The sequence below is a fragment of the Diabrotica virgifera genome, chromosome 6 (assembly GCF_917563875.1).
Source record: "Diabrotica virgifera virgifera chromosome 6, PGI_DIABVI_V3a".
NCBI classification, from domain to species: Eukaryota; Metazoa; Arthropoda; class Insecta; order Coleoptera; family Chrysomelidae; genus Diabrotica; species Diabrotica virgifera.
In genome coordinates this window covers 218459682-218484607 of record NC_065448.1, presented here as the reverse complement: position 1 = coordinate 218484607, position 24926 = coordinate 218459682, and the positions used below count along the sequence as shown (strand labels likewise).

Below are 24926 nucleotides of genomic sequence, written 5' to 3'. Positions count from 1 at the left end.
TCTGGAGTTATATAATCCACCAGAAACGAATTTCTGTAATTAGTTTTAAAAACAATGACATATTACGCATAAATAAAGCATGTATGATCTGATCATTCTGTCCAAAAAATTGTTTATCATAAATGGGTTCACTTTATTGGCCTCAGCAGATAGTAAGACGCCGAACACCAGCACAAATATTCTATGTAAGAGTTATTCCTTATCATTCGACTTAGATGATTTTTTCATTCCACTCCTCTGTATCTTACCCAGTCCTTGATTTTCTCCACCTTGCATCTTTCTCATATATCTGTACTTGTAGCTCTGTTCCATAGTATCTTACCATCGATTTTTCTAAAGGTTTTCATCCGTTCTGTTTCTAGCATTATTTTTGTCGTCTCTCCAGTTATTCCTCTCTGTTGCTTGTTCGTGAAGAAGAAGTTTATCTTCAATTTTCCATTTTCTTTTTTAACATTCTCATTATTTTTGCTTTATTCCTACTTGATTGCCTATTCGAGCATTAAAATCTCCCTAGGTTATTATCTTTGATTATTATCTAGGATGTTAAGGTCTCTTCCTTCTCCATTCTTATATTTGTTGTTACAACCCATTTGCAATGAAATAAGATGAGCATCACAATCATTTTTGTAACTCAGTCTCAGTGACTACTATGATGTTGACTTTTCATCTTCAACTTTAGCCATCTAGTATTTTTAAGATCTCTTAAGACACTGACTTGCAATTAAAATTTAAACCTTATTTGATAAAGGTTCAAGGTTTAAATATTAAAAATAAGTAATCAAAACGCGTTTTTTATGATTATTGTTTAAACAGTAGTTATTAGCTATTATACTATGAATTATTTTACTTAATATGTTTTATAACTTACCCTTGCGTCCAGATTTCTTTCATTATAAAGGGAATTTCTTCCTCCTGCTCCAAGATCCTTCATTGGGAACGAAGAAACTCTACTATCTGATGATTTTTCCGATACGCAATATAAAAGCTAAAACATAATGACAATAAAATATTTTTACACGTAGAGAGGATATAAGATATAGATTAGATAGATAGAGAACAAAAGATATAGTTGAAGGAGGTTGCGACCATTGTTGAAAATAATAATTATTACATGAGTGCGCAAGCGCAATCATCTATTACATCATTATCCTCATTATGCGTCTGTTACGTTTGTCAGTCCACTGACTGATGTAGTAAATAAACAGCCAACACCATTACAGTGACGAAATGCAAGATCTGTTGAAAACATCGCCGATTTACGTGTGGGGTGTGCAGAAGAATATGAAGCAGTTAATTTTACGTCACTCATGAGAACTCGGCCTTTCACAGACCACAACTCTGTAGCAGTTGTCTTCTTCTCCTTCTTTCTTCTTGTATATAGGTTTTAAAGCCTGTTTCTTCTTCAATATTAGCCTGCTAAATTATTTAAGTTATCGCACCATCTTTTTCTTTGTCTGCCAATACTTCTTCGTCCATTTGGTGACTTATCTTGTGCTATTTGTACTATCCTATCCTCTGCCATTCTACTAATGTGTTCGTTCCACTCCTGTTTCCGTTTTGTCACCCATTCATTTATGTCTTCTACATTGCATGATCTTCTTATGTTTTCGCTTCTCTCCCTATCCAACAGACTGTTCCCCGATATTCGTTGGAGTATTTTTATCTCTGTTGTTTCTAGCAGTCCTCTCGTTTTAGATGTGTCAGGTCTTGTCTCCGCCGTGTATGTCAATATAGGTCTAATTGCTGCTTTATAGATTTTTGCTTTTGGGTCTTGTCTTAGCTGTTTGTTCTTTCAGATTGTGTCATTAAGGGATCCCGCCGCTTTACTTGCTTTTAAGCTTTGTTGTCGTACTTCCTCTTCAACATCTCCGTAACTGATTATATCTATTCCCAGATATCTAAACCTTGCTTCTTGTTTTATTATTTTCCCTTCAATTTCGATTTTACATCGTAGGGGATATTTAGATGCTGTCATACATTTGGCTTTTTTGCTGATATTATCATATTGTATTTCTTTGCTGTTGTATTGAAGATGTGTATTAATCTTTGGAGATCGTCTTCTGTCTCGGCGATTATTTCGGCGTATTCTGCATAACATAATATTTGGATTTCTTTGTTCCCCATTCTGTAACCATGACCTTTACGTACTGCTTCTATTATTTCGTCCATTATTATATTAAAGAGCAGTGGGCTTAATGAGTCACCTTGTCTGACTTGGCTTTGTACTGGTATAAACTGCGTTAGTTTTCCATTTATCTTTGCCTGTATTCGATAATGAAAATAGATGTTTTCGATGGTTTGCATAATATTGATTGGTATGTTTCTTCTATACAGAAAATGTAAGACATCTTCGAATTGGATGCGATCGAAAGCCTTTGTCAGGTCTATAAAACAGATATGCTGGCTTATTGTACTCGATGGCCTTTTCTGTGATTTGTCTCAGTACAAATACGGCGTCTACGCAGGATCTTCCGGATCTGAATCCTTGTTGTTCATCTGATAAAGTTGTTAGTTTATTGATTTTGTTGGCAGTTGTAGCAGTTGTAATGTTTGTAGCAGTTGCAATTTTCCTATTTATAGGCCCTAATTTTCATCAAAACAGCATCGACAGCGATGAGGGCCATTTTTGATGAATGGATACATCAACAAACAGACTTTTTGATCCATTGCATCTCGAAAGTCACAGTTTGGTATGGATTTTGGGCTGACGGATAAACAAATCAAGCATTCAAAATGAGAGGTTATTGTGAAGCAATGCAGTTAAATCTTGTAATCCATAACTTAGATTATACTTACCGATAACAATAAATGTGCCACTACGTGTACCACCACGTATGCCACAAGAATGTATTCCACTTGTTCTGGCAATTCTGCTTTTGTCTGTCCAACAGCAAAGAAAAGTGTAACAACTAAAACAATATAGATAATCGTTACCTGTGTAACAAAATGCATTTATTAAACAATTCATCAAAACAACAATGAACATCACTATTATATTCATATGTTTAACTGCGGATCAAATATTTGACTTTTGTTTTCAAACAGTCAAATGAGATCTATTAACTCTTGTTGAATATTTGCAAGAAAGGCTATGTCATCCGCAAAACGTAGGTTGTTCAGCCATTTACTGATATGCCATTTTCCCTTCCTTCAAGCACTCTTCTCATAATATGTTTCCCATATATGTTAAATAATTGTGGATACAGTATACATCCTTGTCTGACATCTTGTTCGGGATGGAATTCGTTTGAGGGTTTTAACTGTTCCAGTAGTGTGTTCGTATATTTCATTTATAAGCAAAATTAAGTGTTACGCCTATTTCTTTTAGTATCTATCATAACATAAGCTTTGCCATTTGACCATGTCGAACGCTTTTGTGATAATCTATAAAACAAAAGTATGGTGGGATATTGAATTCCATAGATTTTTCTATTATTTCTCTTATGTTCAGTTATCCTTTGGTAAATCCAGTTTGATCTTGGTATTGCTCTTGGTTTGCTCTTGGTATTGCTCTTGTTTGCTATAATGTATTTCTCTTTGTAAGAAAGTTTTCAGTTTTTGATTGATCATATGGAGCACTATTTTCCTGGTATGTGAGATACGGGACATGGTTATATGCTATAGTTTTTTTTAAATAGTAGTAGTATTTCATTTAAGTATACTAGTAGGTTCTTCTTCCATTTCTTAATAATTGCTGTTATTGAGAAAATTGGAAAACCCGTAGCGATAACAGATATTTGGTTATTTATTTGTATTACATTACTACTTATAATAAAATTATGATCAAAAAGATGTAATAAGTATTACTTACTCGCTATAATATGCGCCGTATTTCCCACCAACCAATGAGCCCAGTTAAAGATTGGTCTTTTTGACGTTCCAGGATGCGGCCTGAAGTAGGCTCCTATTGGTTGGAAGAAGCATAAAATCGTAGTAACTGTACCTAAAATAGCGTGAGGATTGTTTGGAGACCAAGCCTTCAATTCGACAAATATCAGTACAAAAGCTGCCATTGTAAACAACCAAGTCAAAACCATGAAAAATCGATGCATCTAAAATAAAAACCATCAAATTAGTTTTAAAACGATATAAAAATTTTAATATTTCAAACATATTATTTAGAGTCAATTACATGACTATGGTTTAATTACAGATGTGCTGTTGAAATATCTTTCCCGAAGAGCTATCGTAAAACTAACAAACCTCATAATTCTGAATTCAGATTAAAATATGTACCAATGATATGGAAAATAGCCGAAGTTATTATGATTCCTAAACCAGGAAAACTACTACATGAGGTTTCGTCATAGAAACCGATATCTCTGCTCCCTGTGATATCGAAGCTATTTGAAAAAATTCTCCTATAGAGAATTAAATCAATTATTGAAGCAAGAAATCTGATTCCGTCACATCAATTTAGGTGTAGGGATAAGCACCCAACAATCGACCAGATAACCAAGTGTACCGTATCATCATCACCAAAGGTCGCTAGAAGAAAAGAAAATCTGTTGGCTGAAAGATCGAGAAGATATTTGATCGCTCATCTACAGAAATCTTTTATACGGCAGTTTTCAAAGCTACAATTGCCATTTGGATCGCCAATCTTCGAAAGGAGACGATGCAATAAGAATAAAAAATAAACTGACATTTTTAGATTAAAATATTTTCATTATTTGAAATTACTTACCGCAAACCACATATCTTTTCCCATTAAGGTAGATCCAACCCATGTCTGTCTGTAGTACCTGGCTAGTATAATTCCCAGCGAAGCTGTTCCTATCCATGCAACCAACATAAAGGATCCGTGTAGTTTTATTAACAACTTGGAAGCTGCTTTGACTTCTCCCGTATCTGCTAATGACATTGCTTCAGCGCTAGGTGCATATCCAAGGTCATGATAGCCTACAGATGTAGCTAAAAATATTGATACTGTTAAGTAAAGAAGATATCAAAAAACAAAGTCACGCGAAACACCAACAGACCAACATACAATCTAGGCAAATTAAGAACGGCCCCAGGAAGACCCATGTTTAGGGAGGAACTTCAACTCAAAACAAGATAACGTGAAGTAGATAGCTGGGAAGATTTGGCAGATGTTTTGACAGAAATAGCTGAAGATAAACTGGTTAAAAAAAAAAGATAGAAAAGAATAGGTATCAGATGAAACTTGGAATCATCGGGGAAAGAAAACAGCGAAAAAAGATATCTTGCAAGCAAGAATATGAAACAATAAATAAAGCAGTTAAAAGGAATGCAACAAGAGGCAAAAGAAGGTGGGCTGAAGAACTGGCAAAACAAACAGAAAAAACTGCACAATACAATAGAACTAGAGAGCTATACCAAATTACTAGACGACTAACAAAAAATGGACCCAACTGTTCGAACATTGTAATATCCAAAACATATGATTTAAGAAAGACGAAAAGAGCATTTTCACAAGATGCTAGGCACGCCCAGGGTTAACGCTATTGTTAACGCTATTTTTAACAAATGCTAACACATTTGTTAAAAGATTAACACGCAAAGTTGAATTTCGAGCTAAGCAAGCAGGCTTTAGACCAGAAACCTCCTGCATAGACCACATTATTACTGTGAGGATAATAATGGAACCATCGATGGTTTTCTTTATTTCGAGCGTGCCTTTGACAGCTTATCTCATGCTGCTATATGGAAAATTTTAGAGCTAAGAAACATTCCGCACAAAATAATTTCCATTATAAAGTCACTGTACACTGAGGCGAAATGGGACCAACAGTAACGAATTTGACGTACTTACTGGAGTCTCAGACAGAGATGAGTGTTTTCCCCGTTTCTTTTTAACATAATTGTTTCTCTATCTCGCTCTTTTTTGTTTAAGATGTTCTTTCCAAACTAGACACCGACACAAGAGGGATACAATAGACGTTAACCACATGTCTAAGCGATCTAGAACACGTCGACCATATCTGCCTATTACGACAATCCAAGATGTGGCTGACCAATAAATGGAAACACTTTCCACTGAAGCCAATAAAGCAGGTTTGAAAATCAATATTTTTAAAACCAAATCCATGAGAATAAATGCAAAAGAGAACACGCTACTTATAATCAACATCATGCAGATTGAAAATGTGGGGAACTTTGCGTATCTTGGAAGTGTCACAGACAACAGCAAGCGGTGGTACAGAAAACGATATTCTTATGAGGATACGAAAAGCTCAACAGACATTCAGCATTCTCAACCCTGTTTAGATATTTAAGTATACTACAAGGACAAAGATCCGAATATTTCAGTCAAATGTCATGTTAGCCCAGAGTAATAAGGATTTTCTCGGGGCACTTAAAGATCTAGGTAGCTGACTACTTTTTTAGTTATTGTAGACCTATAGGAAGAAAACCTACGTGTTTTCTGCCTAGAGTTCGCGTCCGTTTTTTAATCATTAACAATTTAGTGCAAAAATCGCGATTTTTTCGATTTTTTGCACTCTATTCAAAATCTAAATAGTTGACATAAAATTACAAAATTCAGTTTTTTTGGAACATTGAAAAACCTTCAAAATGCCGATTTTTGAAAGTTAAAAAGTTAATTTGTTGCTGCGCAAACTGCAAGATAAGTGAAAATCGTTATTTGTTAATAACTTTTACAAAAACTACCTTAGAACTTTAGTGTTTCACCCGAAGTTGGGTATTGGCGTACTGAACAAACCTTCAAAATTTGAGACCGATCCATTAGTTAGTTTAAGAGTTATTCTATTTGTTTTTCCCAGAGACCTTTATTTTGCAATAAAATAAGACAGAAAATAATGAAGATATGCCAATTCTGAGTATGTCAAATGAAAGTAGAAGAGTGATAGTATCAAAATTTATTAAAAAAAAAGATAAAAAAAATAATTAAAGTAGTCAAAAATCCTAATACCAAATTTTTCAAATTTTGTAGTTTATAAACATTTAGAATAACTTTCAAAAATGTTGTCCGTAGAAACAATATTTTTATATATTCGAAAAGATAGTATTTTAACACGAATTTTCAAATAAAAAATTAGCCTGGGTTCATTTGAGACAGTTAGCCATATGTTTTTTTTTAATTCACAGCTAATTTGTTTATAATAATTAAGGAATCTTATTATTGCCACTTTAATAATGGGATTTGTATTTTTTCTTAAAAAATTTGCACAAACATTGTACCTTCACAGCACTCTCTACGATTTTTCAAAAATGTAGTTCAAACGATTACTAGGGGGAACCTACAAATCCATCGAGTTAAAATACCGAAAAAGCAATTTCATACGAATATAATTTTCTGTATCTCCAGATCAACTCAATGGATTTTGATCTTTCTTTTATTAATTCGTATGTAATTTCTACGTACATTACAAATATGCAATTTGTTTACAAATTTATTAATTAATAAACAGTCTAATTTGTTTAAACACTTCTTAAAAAAATATTTTGTATACAAAAATATATTTTTTAATCACAGTATCATTAATGATCATAGAAACAGTTAAAGTACACTTTAATAAATAAATGATTTTTATTAGATAATTATTTATTGAAGATAATTTATTTATTAAAGTATACCTTAACTTTTTCTATGATTAATAACGATAGTATGATTCAAATCATTGATTTTTGGGAAAAAATTATTTTTCCAAAAATTGTTTAAACAAATTAGACTATTTATTAATTAATAAATGTCTAGAAAAATTACATATTTGTAATGTACAGAAAAATTGCATACAAATTAAAACAAGAACGATCAAAATATATTCAGTAGATCCCGAGATATATGTAGAAAATGATAGTAGTTTTAAGTTGCCTTTTTTAGTTTTTGAACCCGTGCATTTGTCGGCTCCCAGCTCCCCCTTCACTTACTACGGCTGGTCACCAATTGAACTACATAATTTTTAAAAATTCGTGTAAAATACCAGCTTTTCTAATATGTAAAATGATTTTTTCTACGGCAATATTTTTAAAGTTATTCTAAATGTTTATAAACTACAAAATTTCACAAATTTGGTATTAGGATTTTTGACTATATTAGATAATTTTTTTAACTTTTTTTAGTACATTTTGTCATACAGTCAAACATCAGTTTTCTACTTTCATTTGGCATACGCAGAATTGCCCTATCTTCATTATTTTCTGTCTTATGTTATTGCAAAATAAAGGTCTCTGGGATAAACAATTAGAATAACTCTTAAACTAATTATTGGATCGGTCTCAAATTTTGACGGTTTGTTAAGTAACCCAATACCCAACTTTGAGTGAAACACTAAAGTTCTAAGGTAAGTTTAGTAAAAGTTATTAACAAATAACGATTTTCACTTATTTTGCAGTTTGCGTAGCAACAAATTAACTTTTTAACTTTCAGAAATCGGCATTTTGAGGGTTTTTTAATGTTCTAAAAAATTAAATTTTTTAATTTTATGTCAACTATTTAGCTTTTGAATGGGGTGCAAAAAATCGAAAAAATCGCAATATTTGCACTAAATTGTTAATAATTAAAAAACGGACGCGAACTCTAGGAGGGAAACAGGCAGGTTTTCTTCCTATAGGTCTACAATAACTAAAAAAGTAGTCAGCTACCTGAATCTTTGAGTGTCCCGAACATGGTCTATTTCCAGCTTATTACCCTGGAGTATGTATGTTCTACTCTACGGATGTGAAACCTAGAAAGTGACAAAAACAAAAACATTTGAACAAATGTCTACGAAGAATTATTCGTATTTTCTGTCCTAACATCATCAGAAACGAAGATCTACTACACCTGACTAAACAAAAGAGGGTAGAAAATTAGATAAACTCCAGAAAGTGGGGTTGGATCGCCACACACTCCGAAAAATAGGTTCAATATTGCAAAGACTGCCCAAGAGTGGAATAATAGACCCATCACAGAACGAGAACAGATGTCAAGCAAAGTCTTGGAATGAGGTGAATGCCTTAACGCAAAATAGAACCCGATGGCGCGATTTCGCTGAAGTTCTATGATTCATTTAGGAATTCAGAAACCTAAGTAAACGAGAACCTTACTAGGCTAAAACAAAACGCTGTTGACCTATTACCATTGAGGTTCCAATTTAGAAAATGAAAGGTACTTACGGGTAATTTCGGATCCAGTTGCAACTAACAAATTATACTTTTCATTCACCAAGTCAAATGTTATTCCGCTTACATTGGTAACTATATTTCGTCTTACTTTGCAATAAATCGTGTCATCAACAATACTTGAATTAAGAAGTTCGATTCCAAGTTGGGGCTAAAAAATGGAATTGTTTTAATTTTTATTTAAATAATAGTTTTTTATGTAATTCCTTATCAGTAGACACCAAAATATATGCAAAATGTATTTTTTCTGCTACCAGAGTCAACACCGAGAGTTTTTAGCACCTCTGTTTCCTGTGGAGGTCAACACAAGAGATAGAGAGAGGCAGAGTTTTTGTTTGCAGTGTCTAAGAACGTCTGTATCTCTAAAAAAGTGGGAAATATGATGGAAAGTAGAATTATTAAACAGGGTTGGCCTAAGTAATTATTTAAAATTAATTAAGGACAAAATTGAATACGTACAAATGCGCATATTTATTCTATTTTCTGTTGCATACATTCCGGTCTCTACTCATAAGTTATAAAATTTTATAATACTGTATTAGCAAATGTAGTACTTACATTGTCCAATCTTTTTGCGCTGTAAGGCCTCGCAGCAGTAAACGACATGTAAGCTTTCACTCCATTGCCGTCGTTGACACATTCAATGACAGAATCGTCTCCCATTTTATCGTCTAGTGATAAACCTACACCTGCCCATTTGGGAGTTCCTTTTTCAGTTACTCTAGACTTCAATTCAAAATCATATTTATCTCCAGTAACCTTGACAGCTGTGGCAACCATGCAGTTTCCAGACTTGATGCAATTGCCGGGATGGCCGAAGCAGAGCTTGTCATTGCCACATCCTTTGTAGAAAGGATCGTACTCGAAGGACTGTTCGTTGGATGCAGGTGGAGAGAAGTATGGGGGAGTGGTGGTTTCTATTTTTGTTGGTCGGCTATTGAATATGGTTTGGGAGTTGGGCGAAAGGACTTGGGGATCAGGGCTGGCGTAGTAAGCTAGGTTGTGGAAACCGACTGATCCAGCTGCAATAAAACGTTTTTATGTATTAGAAAAAAATGTAGAGATGGTTCGGTAACTATTTGACTGTAGCTTTTTCAGTTATCTACAATCATTAACAGGAATCATCCCGGAAATCATTGCCAAATTAACATTGTTCTAGTGGTGGAATAACGAAGACCCAATACTTGGCATAGTGTGGAGCTGAAAGATTGCTTAACCTTTCTCTCTCTTTATGCAGTCCTAACTGACTCCCGAAGGGAGTGTACTGGTCATTGTGAATTCGTGCATTGTCTGTCTCCAAAGATATCTGTCCCTAGTCATTTCTTTTAACTCATGAATTTTGGTCTTTTGCATATTCCTGTATTTTGGTCCATATACCTTGTTAGGGATAATTCTCGTGATAACATGTCCAAAGTATTCCAATTGTTGAAGATGGACTATGCTGGATAGCCGTTTGGAGCTCTTAGCTCTTTTAAATTTGAATTATTTGTCCTTTGTCTTTGTTCTTTGTCGTTTCTGGGCGATCCAGAAAATTCGTAACATTCTTCTTCAGTGGAACATCTCAGTCTCATTGGTATCTATCTTTGTTCTTTCCGCTTGTAGTAGAGTCCAAGATTCACATAGGTATGTAAGTATTGTCAATATTAAACAGTTGATCAACCTCATCAACATTAGTGTTCGTGAAATTTGAGAATCCTTACATATTTTGGCCATTTTTCGTAAGGTAACTTTTGCTAGATCACATATATGTTGTATTTCTTTTTGTAGTGGCCCTCTGTCTGTTATCAATGATCCAAGATACACTACTTTCTTGGTTATATCCTCTTTGTCTCTCTTCGTTTGTTGGGCGCTTTAACTTTGAGCTTTACTTTAGCTACGAGGAGAGTATGATCTGATTGACATATCGCTCCTGAATATGATCTGATGGTTTGGATTGATTATCTCTAGCTACTATGAGTAAGGAAGTATGTAATCAATTTGATTTCTAGACCTATCTGCAAAGCTTTTCCAAGTATAAAGTCGACGTATATTAAATTGAGTATTCATGATAGAATGGATATTTTTGAGATTAAACTCAATTAATATGTCTTATCTTTCGTTTCTCTGGCCTATGCCGGACTTTCTCAGTACATTCTTTAGGTCATTTTCTGTAGTGTAGCCAATTTTGTTTTTTTAAGTCTTCTCACATTTAGGTTAGTTCTTTATTTAGAATTTTGGCGATTGTTGTTTCCAATTTTTCGTACAATTCCTCGACTTTTATGTCCTCTGCTGTGCTAGTTGGTGCATAAACTTGTATGATATTGAGATTATTTGGTTTGCCTTCCAGTTTAAGGAGAACTATCCTATCACTCAGAGCTTTAAATTCAACCACAGATTTAAAAGGGAGATCGTGATTAAAAAAAGATACATATTATGTGATTTAAAAAAACTTAAGTCTTACTTTTAAGTTCACTTCCGGCGGCAACTAAGACGTGGAAAGAATTCTTTCTGAGGTCAAATACGTTTCCTTTGACAGTGGTAACGGTATCTCGTCGAACTTTACAATAAAATTCTTCTCCGTTAACGCTTGCGTTGAGAAGATTAATTCCCAATTGGGGCTGCAAAATAAAATTGAGATTAAAATATAAAGGAAAAAATCCTCTCATTGGCTGTGTACCATAATAAAAAATTACTAATGAAGTAAAACTTCTCTTGTAGGTAGATGGTATATAAATTTATTAAAATTTTTTCTAAAAAGATCCAAGTTGGATTAAAGTGGGTACATCACTATTACAAAATAAACGTTTTCGGACTAATCAGTCCATCATCAGGTTGAAACTTCAGATCCAAAGTAGTTGGAAGTAGCTACATAGGTAGGTCCAATGACCTTACCATTATAAAAATTAAGCCATTTAGGCTACAACAATGTCGAAAATAAGTCGATGTTAAAAGAATACAATTAGACTATTATTAGATAGTCTAATTGTATTCTGTTAACATCGACTTATTGTCGACATTGTTGTAGCCTAAATGGCTTAATTTTTGTAATGGTTAGGCCATTCGACCTACCTATGTAGCTACCTAGAATACAATTAGACTATTATTAGATAGTCTAATTGTATTCTTTTAACATCGACTTATTGTCGACATTGTTGTAGACTTAATTTTTATAATGGTTAGGTCATTCGACCTACCTATGTAGCTAGTTCCAACTACTTTGGATCTGAAGTTTCAACCTGATGATGGACTGATTAGTCCGAAAACGTTTGTTTTGAACTAGTGATGTACCCACTTTAATCCAACTTGGATCTTTTTAGAAAAAATTTTAATAAATTTATATACCATCTACCTACAAGAGAAGTTTTACTTCCTTAGTAAAATTGAAATTATTCTCATCGAGCATGTCCGAACTGAATAATAGGAAATATGTACTTGCATTTCTGTGAGCCGTGTTGAGATTTTACTCCACGTAGGGGCCTAACCTGGCCTGAGAAATCTCCTCCTCCACTCGGGCTTAGGACCGGCAATGGTACTGTGAGCTACTTAATCAACCCAGCAATACCATAGAAGATATGCTCGTCAACACCGAGAAGACTAAGTGCGTAGTAATTTCCAAAGAACCAATAAGATGCAAATTGCGAATTGACTCCAAAACTGTGGAACAGGTGAATCACTTCAAATATCTTGGTAAGAAAATAACAAGCTATGGAAATCTCTCAAAAGAGGTCAGAGAACAAACAATGAAAGCAGCTAGAATCTCGAGATGCCTGAAAGTAATCGTATGGAAAAACAAATATCTAAATACTGAAAGCAAAATCAAAATTATATAAAACAACAACAAGACCTATTATAACATATGCGGCAGAAGCAAGACCAGACACAAATAGAACGTAACAAATGATGAGAACAGTTGAAATGAGAGCACTAAGAAGTACACAAGGCACAACTCTACGTGACAGAATAAGAGTGAAGAGATCAGACAAAACTGTAGAATACAGGACATAGGTAGGTGGGTTAGGCAGAGTCGAAGATGTTGAAACAAACACATAAAGAGAATGAAGGACAGCAGACTCGTTCATCACCATGCCTTTCTCAATCCACTGCTGGATATAGACCTCCGCTGTTTGTCTCCAAAGTGTTTTATCTTATGCTTTCTGCATCCAGTTTTTTGTTGTCTTTCGTAAGTCGTCTTGCCATCGTGTTTGTGGTCTTTCTCTGCTACGTTTATCGGCTCTCGGTCTCCATTCAACTAGTGTTGAAAGTTTATTATATAATCCAAATTCTAATCTTTGCTTTATTACGCCCCTAAAATTATGTCACATTTAATACACGATTTTGGCCTTCTTAAAAAATCTATCTCAAAAAATGAGTGACAATTCCTAAATAAAATATTTGTCAATGTTACATATAAAAAAAAACGATAGCTTTTTCAATTATAATAGTTCATAATTAAGTCCAAATTAATATTTGGGACTTTTTTGTACCATATTAATTCTCGATGTGTCTGGCGTAAAAGCTAAACTTAGCTTTAGTAAGTGTAGTCTTTTTAAATAAACCAATTAGGAAAAAGAAGTAATTTATTCTACAACCAAGAGACGGAGAAAACGGTTTGGGAATTTATACCAAAGCGATACTTCTTCATTTGGCCTACATCGAGCCGGATTTTTGACCAGCATAAAACTTATGGAAAGTTCTTCAAGATTATTCGCCGACACAACAACAAAAGGATATACTGGGTGAGATAAGTCCATTTATATACCCTTTGTTTCATTATTCTATTTGGCTATCAGTTATTCAAAGACATTAAAATCAATAAATTCTGTGATTCAAAGACATTTTCGTGTTCCAATATCTTTAATAAAAATGGATGAGTTCAAAAAATATAGAAAAATTGCTAAGTCTTCTCTTACTCGTATGTCTAACTGGTTTATAGCCAAAAAAGACGTAGAACTAGATGTTACCCAGTTCGAGACGCGATTAAGTAGACTTCATTTAATATTTCATGATTATGAAAAAGCACAAAATGAAATCGAATTCCTTGCATCAAATACAGGCAAAGAAGAAAAAGATAGAGAGTTCACAGAAAATCAATATTTCAAACTTGTAAGCGATTTGACCGCTTGTGTTAATAAATTAAAAGCTGCACCTTCTCAGATAAGATCTAGTTCATCCAGTGAGGGTTCTTGTAGTGCTCCAATAGCAGTTCGTCTTCCGGATATAAAAATTTCACAATTCTCAGGTCATATTAGAGACTTTCAATCGTTCATTGAGCTCTTCGATGCGCTCATAGTGAAAAATGAGACATTAACAGATGTCCAAAAACTTGTGTACTTGAAGAGTTATTTAAAAGGTGAAAGCCTTCAACTTATAGATTCATTACCGATAATTAATGAAAATTTTGTAATCGCGTTAAATATTTTAAAGAAGAGATACGAAAACAAATTCGCCATAATAAATTCTTATTTGCAAGCAATTTTTGATTGTAATGATATTTCTAAATGTAAGTCAGACACATTAAGAGAATTAATCACTACAATTCAAAAGAATATTTTGTCACTAAAAAATTTGAATTTAACTTCCGAAAATTTATTTGACTTAACACTTATATTCATTCTAAAAAAGAAGTTAGATTTTCAATCGGTTAAGGCATATGAATCTGAGAGGAATCACGATGAAATACCTACTTTAAATAATTTCTTAAAATTCTTAGAAAAACGTGCAGTAATTCTGGAAAATGTTGAAATTTCTAGTCCTAAAACTGCCAGAAAAAATTTCTCATCTCATTCGACAATGCATGAGGCAACTTCAAATCACCAATTTCAATTAATTTGTATCTACTGTAACAAGGTGGGCCATAAAATTTACACTTGCTCTGAGTTTAAAGATATACCTCATTCTTCCAAATTGCAATTTATTAGGGCAAAGAATTTATGTATAAATTGTTTTGGTAAACACAATTTGAAAGAGTGCAAATCCTCTAAAAAATGTTCTTTTTGCTCCAAGCCACACAATTCGTTAATGCACATAAAAATCAGCGAAAATCAACATTCTCCTCCAATGACTAGTAGTAAGAGTCATTCGCATTCTCTATATAATAATGGTGCAAATTCTCAACCTAATAGCTACGCAGGTAACCATAGCTCTCTAATCTCATCTAATAGTTCTTATTTAGATAATACTGCTCATTTTCAAAATGGTAATAATTCATCTTCTCATCTCGATAGTAATTCAAATCTTCAAACCCGTTCTCTGGATATCCAACCAGTACAGGAAAATTCAGGAATAACAAATTTTCAAGGTCCTTCGAGAAATTTTACGGAAAATAACCCTACCGCAAATAATCATTCAGCGAATCACTCTGTTCAGTCAGTAAAAAATAGTCATATTCTTCTGGGTACTGCAAAAGTAACTTTACTTGGTAAAAACGCTAATTTCTGCATAGCGAAAATTCTTTTGGACACAGGATCCCAAAATTCATTTATCGTAGAGAAGCTTGTGAACAAGTTACAATTAGATACGTATAACAAGTCAGTACATATATCAGGAATAGGAGGGAGTGGCTCGACTTGTACTAAAATGTCAGATATAACCATATTTTCCAATTATGATCGTCGAAGAAGTTTTCATTTTTCAGTAGTTGTATTACCCGAGATTACTTGTGCTCTCCCTCAATCAAAAATACTAGTGAAAAAATTAAATATTCCGGAACCATTCTTTCTAGCAGACGACGAATTCTTTAAGCCTTCTGAAATTGACATTCTAATTGGTTTAGATCTTTATTACGATATTATTTTACCTAACTTCGTCAGACTTGGCAAAAATCTTCCAGTCTTACAAGAGTCTCACTTAGGTTTCGTGGTAGCTGGTACAGTTCCTGATCATTTTACTGTATCCAATATGTCTGTTACAGATAGTAGTTCAGAAGTTTTAACTGAATCTAATTCACTTCTTTCCACATTACAATTAGACAGCCGTTTGAAAAAATTCTGGGAAATCAAGGAAATTCCCAATAAATTCTATCTTTCAGAAGCTGATGAGGCATCTGAAAGCCTATTCCGTTCTACAACCAAAATTTTACAAAATGGTAGATTTCAAGTAAGTTTGCCGCTGAAATCACCTTCAGAAAATCTAAAGTTAGGAAATTCTTATTACATGGCCAGAAAGCGTTTCATTTCTTTAGAAAATAAATTTAAAACTAATTGTAACTTTTATCAAGACTATAAAAAAGTTATTGATGAATTAATTGAACTTAAACATGCTCATTATGTACCCCTAACTCTGCTAAATGCCAAATCTGAAAATAAATATTTTATTCCGCACTTAGGTGTAGTTAGAGAATCCAGTTTAACAACGCGTTTGCGCGTTGTCATGGACGCCAGCGCCAAAAGTTCCTCAGGGTATTCCTTAAACGACGTGTGTTTAAAGGGATATCAGGTCCAGCCAGAATTGTATGACATTCTATGTAGATTTAGACTTTTTCCTTTTGTATTCACGGTAGATATTAAAAAAATGTTCCGTCAGGTCCTCGTGAACCCGGAACAAACTTTTCTTCAAAACATTTTATGGCGAGAAAACCCTGATGAAGACTTTAAATGTATCCAACTCGATGTTGTAGTTTTTGGAACCAATTCAGCCCCGTTCTTGACAACAAGGGTTCTTAAAGAAATTGCTTGTCTAAACTTTTTAGAATTTCCTCTTGCGTCTGATGCAATTCTGAATCAATTCTATATGGACGATGGCCTTTGTGGTTCATATAATCACAACGAACTTTTCAATTTATACTCTCAATTAAATACCATCTTAAATAAGCATGGGTTTGAGTTGCATAAATATTGTTCAAATAGTGATTATTTTCTTAAAAATATTTCCAAAGACATTTCGGAAAATCAAAAAGCTGATTATGACATAAACATAGATGAAGTCCCAAGTAAAGTTCTTGGGCTAAAGTGGAGTACAGCAGAAGATACTCTTTGTATTTCCGTGCCTCAAGAAATCGTGCACGGTCCAGTTACCAAAAGAAAAATACTTTCTATCTTAGCTCAATGTTATGATCCGTTAGGCTTGATAAATCCTGTTATAGTAAAAGGTAAGATACTGATGCAAAAATTATGGTTCAAAAAGTTTCATTGGGACACCGTAATAAACGACGCTTGCATTCTTAAAGATTGGCACAATTTTATTGAACATATCCCCTTGCTTTCACAACAAAAAATAGCTAGACAATATTTTCGTCCGAAAACTATTAGCAAAATAGAAATTCATGGCTTTTCTGATGCAAGCATAGAGGCTTATGGTGCTTGCATTTATTTTCGAGTTCTTTATTCTGACAATGATATTTCTTCTACTTTAGTATCTTCAAAATCTAGGGTCGCCCCACTTAAATCAATTACCATTCCAAGGTTAGAACTTTGCGCTATGCTCTTGCTGGCGAAACTTGTAAACAAAATTCTACAAGTCTTCGAAAATAAATTAGAGTATGACTCAATAAATTTGTGGACCGATTCTCAGGTCGCTTTATGTTGGTGCAGGGCACACCCTAGTAAATGGTCAGTGTTCGTATCGCATAGAGTTGCTCAAATTCAAGAACTGACGCAAAATTGTCAGTGGCGATACGTTAAATCAGCTGAAAACAGTGCTGACATTCTATCACGCGGTTTATCAGCCAAAGAAATTCTGGACAACAAGTTGTGGTGGTCCGGTCCTGCTTTTCTTCTTAATCATTCTTTAGAATTCTCTGATGAACCCCCAATGACTGATCAGCTAATTACAGAGCACAGAAAAACTCGTTCCAATATACTCACAAACGTCAACTCAAAACCTCCTTGGGAACAATTATTTCAAAAATTTTCTTCTTTTTCTCGATTACGTCGTACTATCGCATATGTACTCAGATTTGTCAGTTGTTTAAAAGGAAACAAACAATCTGATTCCCTCACTGTTGAAGAATTGGACCAAGCTCTATATTTTATAGTTCGGCAAGTTCAGCTAACCAATTTTTCTAAAGAAATTTCCGAACTTTCTGCAAACCAGCAACTATCAAATAAACAATTATTATCTTTAAATCCATTTCTCGATGAATTATCAATGCTGAGGATCGGCGGACGGCTTTGTAACGCCTCCATTTCCTACCAACAGAAACATCCCTTGCTTTTGCCACCCCATAATCATACGACCTCCCTCATACTAGAGTACGAACATAGGCGGCTCGGGCATGCTGGTGCTCAAACCGTTCTGAGCAATATTCGTTTACGTTTTTGGCCCCTTAATGGGCTCAGAGAGATCAAAAAAATCATTCGAAATTGCAATATGTGTTTTCGATTCAATAATCAAGTCTGCCAACAGATTATGACAAGTTTGCCCTCTGATCGTGTAAATGTTTCTAGACCATTTCAGAAAGTTGGAATTGATTTCGGAGGATTCTTTCAAATAAAATCCTCAAGGCTTCGTAAATCTCCACTCATAAAATCATACATTGCGGTTTTTGTTTGCATGGTCACCAAGGCAGTTCACATAGAGCTAGTTCTTGGACTGTCTACTGACTCCTTTCTGAACGCTTTAAAACGGTTTGTCTCGAGAAGAGGAAATCCGTCAGTGATCTATAGTGACAACGCCACCAATTTTTTAGGTTCAAAAAATGTCCTACATGAGTTGTATCAATTTTTCAAAACTAATAATAATGTAAATATTATCTGTGACTTTCTTTCACAAAATGAGACCAAATGGAAATTCATTCCACCTCGATCTCCGCATTGGGGTGGAATCTGGGAATCCGCCATCAAAAGCGCAAAATTTCATATCAAGAGATTGGTGGGTAATGCTTTGTTCACTTCAGAAGAGTTTAACACTATTCTTTGTCAAATCGAGGCAATACTAAATTCTCGGCCCTTAGGTCCAGTTTCTAATGACCCTACAGATTTAACCTGCCTTACACGGGGACACTTTCTGATAGGGTCTCTTCTCACCGCTTATCCTGAAAAGGATCTTTCACATTTAAACGAACATAGACTTTCCACCTTCCAGCAGATTTCTAAAATTCAACAAGTTTTTTGGAAACGTTGGTCGGTTGATTACTTAAATCGCCTTCAGAACCGGCCTAAATGGGCTGAAGAATATTCTAACCTGCAAGTAAATAAACTAGTTTTACTCAAGGAAGATAATGTACCTCCAATGATGTGGCCGTTGGCGCGCATCATGGAAGTATATCCTGGTAAGGATGGCAAAGTCCGTGTGGTTAAGCTCCGTACGGCTTCCGGAGAGTTTATCCGATCCATTTCAAAGCTTTCTTTATTACCAAATAAAACTCAACCTTAAAACGACCAACATGCTTATTTCTAGTTTTGTTACATTCTTCCTAACACTTTGTTTTTTCTGTTTCTGTTACTGTGTAATTTAGTTGAAGCAGGGATGCTTCAACGCGGGGGAGAATGTTGAAAGTTTATTATATGTATAATCCAAATTCTAATCTTTGCTTTATTACGCCCCTAAAATTATGTCACATTTAATACACGATTTTGGCCTTCTTAAAAAATCTATCTCAAAAAATGAGTGACAATTCCTAAATAAAATATTTGTCAATGTTACATATAAAAAAAAACGATAGCTTTTTCAATTATAATAGTTCATAATTAAGTCCAAATTAATATTTGGGACTTTTTTGTACCATATTAATTCTCGATGTGTCTGGCGTAAAAGCTAAACTTAGCTTTAGTAAGTGTAGTCTTTTTAAATAAACCAATTAGGAAAAAGAAGTAATTTATTCTACAACCAAGAGACGGAGAAAACGGTTTGGGAATTTATACCAAAGCGATACTTCTTCAACTAGTTTGCGAGTCCATCTTCCGTCCTTCATTCTGGCAACATGTCCAGCCCATTTCCACTTTAAGTTACAGCTTCTTTCAATGACGTCTATGACTTTGGTCTTAGCTCGTAGATCTTGATTTCTGCGAAAAGCGATAATGTTTCTGCACCATAGGTCATCACCGGTAGCAAGCATTGGTCGAAAACTTTTTTCGTCATGTTAGTTGGAATATAACTATTAAAAATGTTCCTAAGAGCTCCGTATGCTGCCCATCCTTATATTATTCTTCTGGATACTTCGGTTGTTTGATTGTCCTAAACCTATCTTAATTTCGTGACCCAGATATATATATATATATATATATATATATATATATATATATCTATATATATATATATATATATATATATATATATATATATATATCTATATATATATATATATATATATATATATATATATATATATATATATTTTTCTCCCAGTTCTATTTGTTCATTTTGTATTTCACGGTGTTTATTTGGTACTAAGTTCGTCATATATTTTGTTTTTGTTATATTCATTTTTAAGCCTATTTTATGACATGCTGTAATAAGTTCTTCCAACATTTTCTTTGTTTGTCCAAAATCGTCTGCAATCAGGACTATTTCGTCTGCGTAGCTTAGGTGGTGTAGCATCTCTCAATCCATATTTATTCCTTTATCACCCCGTTCGAGGGTTTTGATCGCTTGTTCTAGAGCCGATATAAAAAGTTTAGGTGACAATGTATCCCCTTGACGGATACCTCTTTGGATCTTTATTTGGTTGCTGTTAGCGTGTAGTTGTATCGAGCTTATCGCATTTTTATAATATATACTTATTCCATATTAGCCTCGAATATCGGCTATCAATGCGGCTCTCGTTTAGTGCTTCTATAACACTGTCGAGTTCTACTGAGTCGAAGGCTTTGTGGAAATCTACGAATGCTAAAACTAAGGTTGTCATATTCTTAAAAACTGTTGTTAAAAACTTGTTATATTCTATGGATTTTTCGATTAATTTGTTTTATTGTTTGGAGGTGATCGTTGGTTCCAAAGATTGCTCTGAATCCAGCTTGTTCTCTACTTTGATATAGGTCTAATTTCTTGTCTAATCTTGTGGTGATTACTGTCGTGAAAAGTTTATAAAGATGGTGTAACAGACTGTTTGGTCTCGTTAAAAGCGCAAGAACGAATAACCCAGTATGTAAAACTACCAAAACGATGGCGAGAATGGACCAGATGGCAATGATATCCAATCTCCGATAGGAGAGGCACTCAAAGAAGAAGAATATACATAAGTATCTATCTGGTCATCATCGAACCTTGATTAATAATTTACAGTCTACTTCATATAAGATTAGAATCTTCAACATGATTCTTACCGCAGATAAAGAGGCGGGACAACTACGAAGGAAAACATTTTTAATGACGTATAATTTATGTACACAAAATAAAAATTATTATGTGCGTAATATTAAATACACCTTTAATAATATCAGGTAAAAATGTTATACAACGAATTGCTCAACGGTGAGAAAACCATATGAACCACAAACAACACAATAGATTGATGTAAAACTGGCCGTAACTGCATTTTGTTTCAGAGTTAAACCACCATGGGATTCAGAGAGGTCTAGGGTCTGCTCTGAATTTTCTGATCTAAGGGTACGTTCATAACGGAGACCATCGCATCGTATCCTTGCCCAGGACTACAGCATAGTATCGTACACCTCATGTTCGTGAACGCTCGCATCACTGGGGAACAATTTGAAACACAATTTCTGTTGAGTTAGATTTTTTAGCTGTTCTTTATAGAATTAGATGATACAACTGAATCTTTTTTCAACGAACTGGAATCGTATCTGCAAAATATCCCAAATAAAGAAATCGCTATCATCATGGGTGATTTAAACTCAAAAATCGGTGTTACTATGGATGACGAACATATACGAAATATTGTGGGTAGATATGGAATAGGTGAACGTAATTCAAGGGGAGACCGCCTTATCCAGTTCTGCGTTGACAATGACTTGACAATAATGAACTCTATGTATAAGCACCACCCCAGAAGATTGTACACTTGGATCTCACCTGGCGGACGACACCGAAATCAAATCGATTACATAATGATTAAACATCGCTGGAAAACATCTATTAGCCAATGTAAAACACGACCTAGCGCTGACTGCGGCTCTGACCACCAACTTCTTTTTGCAACGCTAAAGCAAAAATTCAAGGCATGTGCTAGGATCCGAAACAAGAGGATATCAAAAATAAAAGATACACAACAATTTAAAAGCCAACGTAATGAAAGATTCGAAAATATTTTACCAACTATCGCCACTCATGATTCCGAAAAGATTTGGTTATCTTTTAAAAATACCTTGATACAGACCTTGGCTGACTGCGAGGCACAGTCTAATGCCGTCTCAACCGGACCAAAAAAAGTGTGGATGTCTGCAGATACTTTTGACCTCGTTGAAGAATGTAGAAAACTTAAAATTGCTGGAATCGAGAACCCTCTCAGGAATTCCCAGTACCGACAGCTATCTAGAGCTATTCAGGCTGCTTGTAGACGAGACAAAAACAAGCATATAGAGAAAATCTGCAGAGAAATTCAACTACACGCCGACACAAATAACACCCAGGAACTCTTTGATAAAGTCAGACTACTCACACGTAAATTCAAACAGAAATCTTGGTCTATCAAAGATGATGAAGGTAATGTACAGACGGATTTGGACAAGGTTATTGATGTTTGGAGGGCGTATTGTAAGTCTTTATACGCCAATGCGGACCAGATGCCAGCGGACACCCCGTTTGTACCTGACTGCCAGACCTCCACTTTCCATTCTCCTTCAACAGAGACACACCACACTAGTTTTGAATCTGAACCTGACATACTTTTTTCCGAGGTGGAATTCGCTTTAAAAATACTTAAGTTAAACAAAGCAGCAGGATATGATCTCATTACTGCAGACGTCTTGAAGCATCTTCCGGAATGTGGAGTGAAAATATTACATCGATTGTGTAATGAAATATGGCACACAGGCGTTTGGCCTGAGGATTGGAGAAAGACCATAATCATACCTCTTCATAAGAAAGGTTCAACAAATAATTGTAACAACTACAGGCTATTAGCTCTAATATCACACGCCAGTAAGGTGATCCTCTACATACTGCAACGGCGTCTAGAAAACTTCATAAGTTGGCAAATAGCACCTGAGCAGGCTGGATTTGTAAAGGGCAGAGGTACCAGAGAACAAATCCTTAATGTAAGAAACATCATAGAAAAAGCCAGAGAATACCAGATCCCGATATTTATATGTTTCGTCGATTATACAAAGGCCTTTGATAATGTTAGATGGGACAAACTATGGAACATATTGACGACAATGGGTGTACCTAAACACTTGACTCACCTTATTAGCAAACTGTACCAAGATAACCTGGCATATATTCGAATGGACGGATACCTGTCTGACAAATGCACTTTGGAGAAGGGAGTACGCCAAGGATGCGTTTTATCTCCCTTATTATTTAACATCTATTCGGAGTTCATAATGCGCAGAGTCTTGGATGGTTGGGAGGGAGGAGTAAACCTAGGTGGTTTTAAGATATCTAACTTGCGTTTCGCAGACGACACTACACTTCTAGCCTCTACTCCAGAAGAAATTATTGAATTATTAAAAAAACTCGAGGAAGAAAGTGCTAAATTTGGACTCATGGTTAACTACAACAAAACCAAAATCATGGTTATTGATCGCCAACAACAGTTTCCTGAAACCCAAACTATTGCGGGATGCGAGGTAGTCTCATCTATGATATATCTTGGAGCTCTAGTTAACAACACAGGCAGTTGTGAGCCCGAAATTAGAAGACGCATTCAACTAGCAAGAGCAGCAATGAGTGAACTAAACGGGGTCTGGCGTGATCGTCACATTACTATGACAAACAAAAAGAGACTCGTTTCAACTCTGGTCTTTTCCATATTTTACTATGCATGCGAGACATGGACAGTCAAAGAATCAGATAGACGACGTATAGACGCCTTTGAAATGTGGACATGGAGACGCCTGCTTCGAATTCCATGGACGGCTCGCCATACAAATGTCTCGGTTCTGGATGAAATTAAACCGGATCAGCGTCTCTCCAGTACCGTTTACTCTAGAATTTTAAAGTTCTTTGGTCATATCCATCGGAGTGATCACAAAATGGAGCGGTTGGTGGTCCAAGGAAGGCCTCAGACTCAACGCCAACGCGGAAGATCTCCACAGCGATGGGCGGACATTACTAAAAAGCTTCTCAACAAACAGTATACTGAGGTAATACATGTAACTGATGACGGCGACCAGTGGAGAAATATTATCAATCAAACTGTCCGAGCTGCTGAAGCCCAATTATGAACCACAACACATCTACTAAGATGTTAATGACTATGATGATGATGATATAGAATTAGGCATCCTGGTTTCAAAACTGTTTTTCGTTTTCTTCTATCACGTCACGTTCGTTTTCTATGTGGGTGGGGGCAATGACGCGCTGATAACTGCAACTGGTCTAGACTTGCCTGTTCCTATTCAGTTACGTCTGCTATACTGTGGTGAAACGTTGTGTGTCGGTTAGCAGTATTTAGTATTTCGTTACTGAAGTGCATAGAACTACTTAGTGTGTTTGATCTGAAACGTTTCCTTATGGCTACCTCTGCTCCTACACGTCGTAAGTGCGAAAACAGCCCCGATTCGTTGTGGCATATAATGTGGAAGTTTTACCATTCCCACTTAAAGGACAAACATCAGTACATTTGTCAGACAAGCATATTTTGCCTATTTAAAGTGAAACTTGGTGATCAAGACAGAGCATGGGCACCTCATAAGTGAGACATGGGCACGCAATGGGCACCTCAGTTTAAAAAGTTGACGTGATAGACAAAATCTGAAGTTATTCTTAGATTCAGACGCCCAAAATTAGTGAAAAATCAGTGTCAGATCTAACTCAACAAAAAATGTGTTCCCCCAGTGTAATGCATTTGTTTTACCTGG

At 35.0% G+C, this 24926-nt stretch overlaps 1 protein-coding gene across 4 annotated transcripts in view; it reads right to left on the bottom strand.

The window, feature by feature from the left end:
• LOC126887254 (putative ferric-chelate reductase 1 homolog) overlaps positions 1–24926 on the bottom strand; it is a 139310-nt gene that overhangs the window by 3428 nt on the left and 110956 nt on the right. For all 4 annotated transcript variants that reach the window (XM_050654669.1, XM_050654671.1, XM_050654670.1 and 1 more), the window contains exons 4-10: positions 11528–11684; positions 9646–10109; positions 9082–9238; positions 4688–4914; positions 3812–4052; positions 2797–2909; positions 869–985 (exon numbers count right to left, since the gene is read on the bottom strand). In XM_050654669.1, the coding sequence (XP_050510626.1) occupies positions 869–985; positions 2797–2909; positions 3812–4052; positions 4688–4914; positions 9082–9238; positions 9646–10109; positions 11528–11684 (1476 nt within the window). The remainder of the gene's footprint in view (positions 1–868; positions 986–2796; positions 2910–3811; positions 4053–4687; positions 4915–9081; positions 9239–9645; positions 10110–11527; positions 11685–24926) is intronic.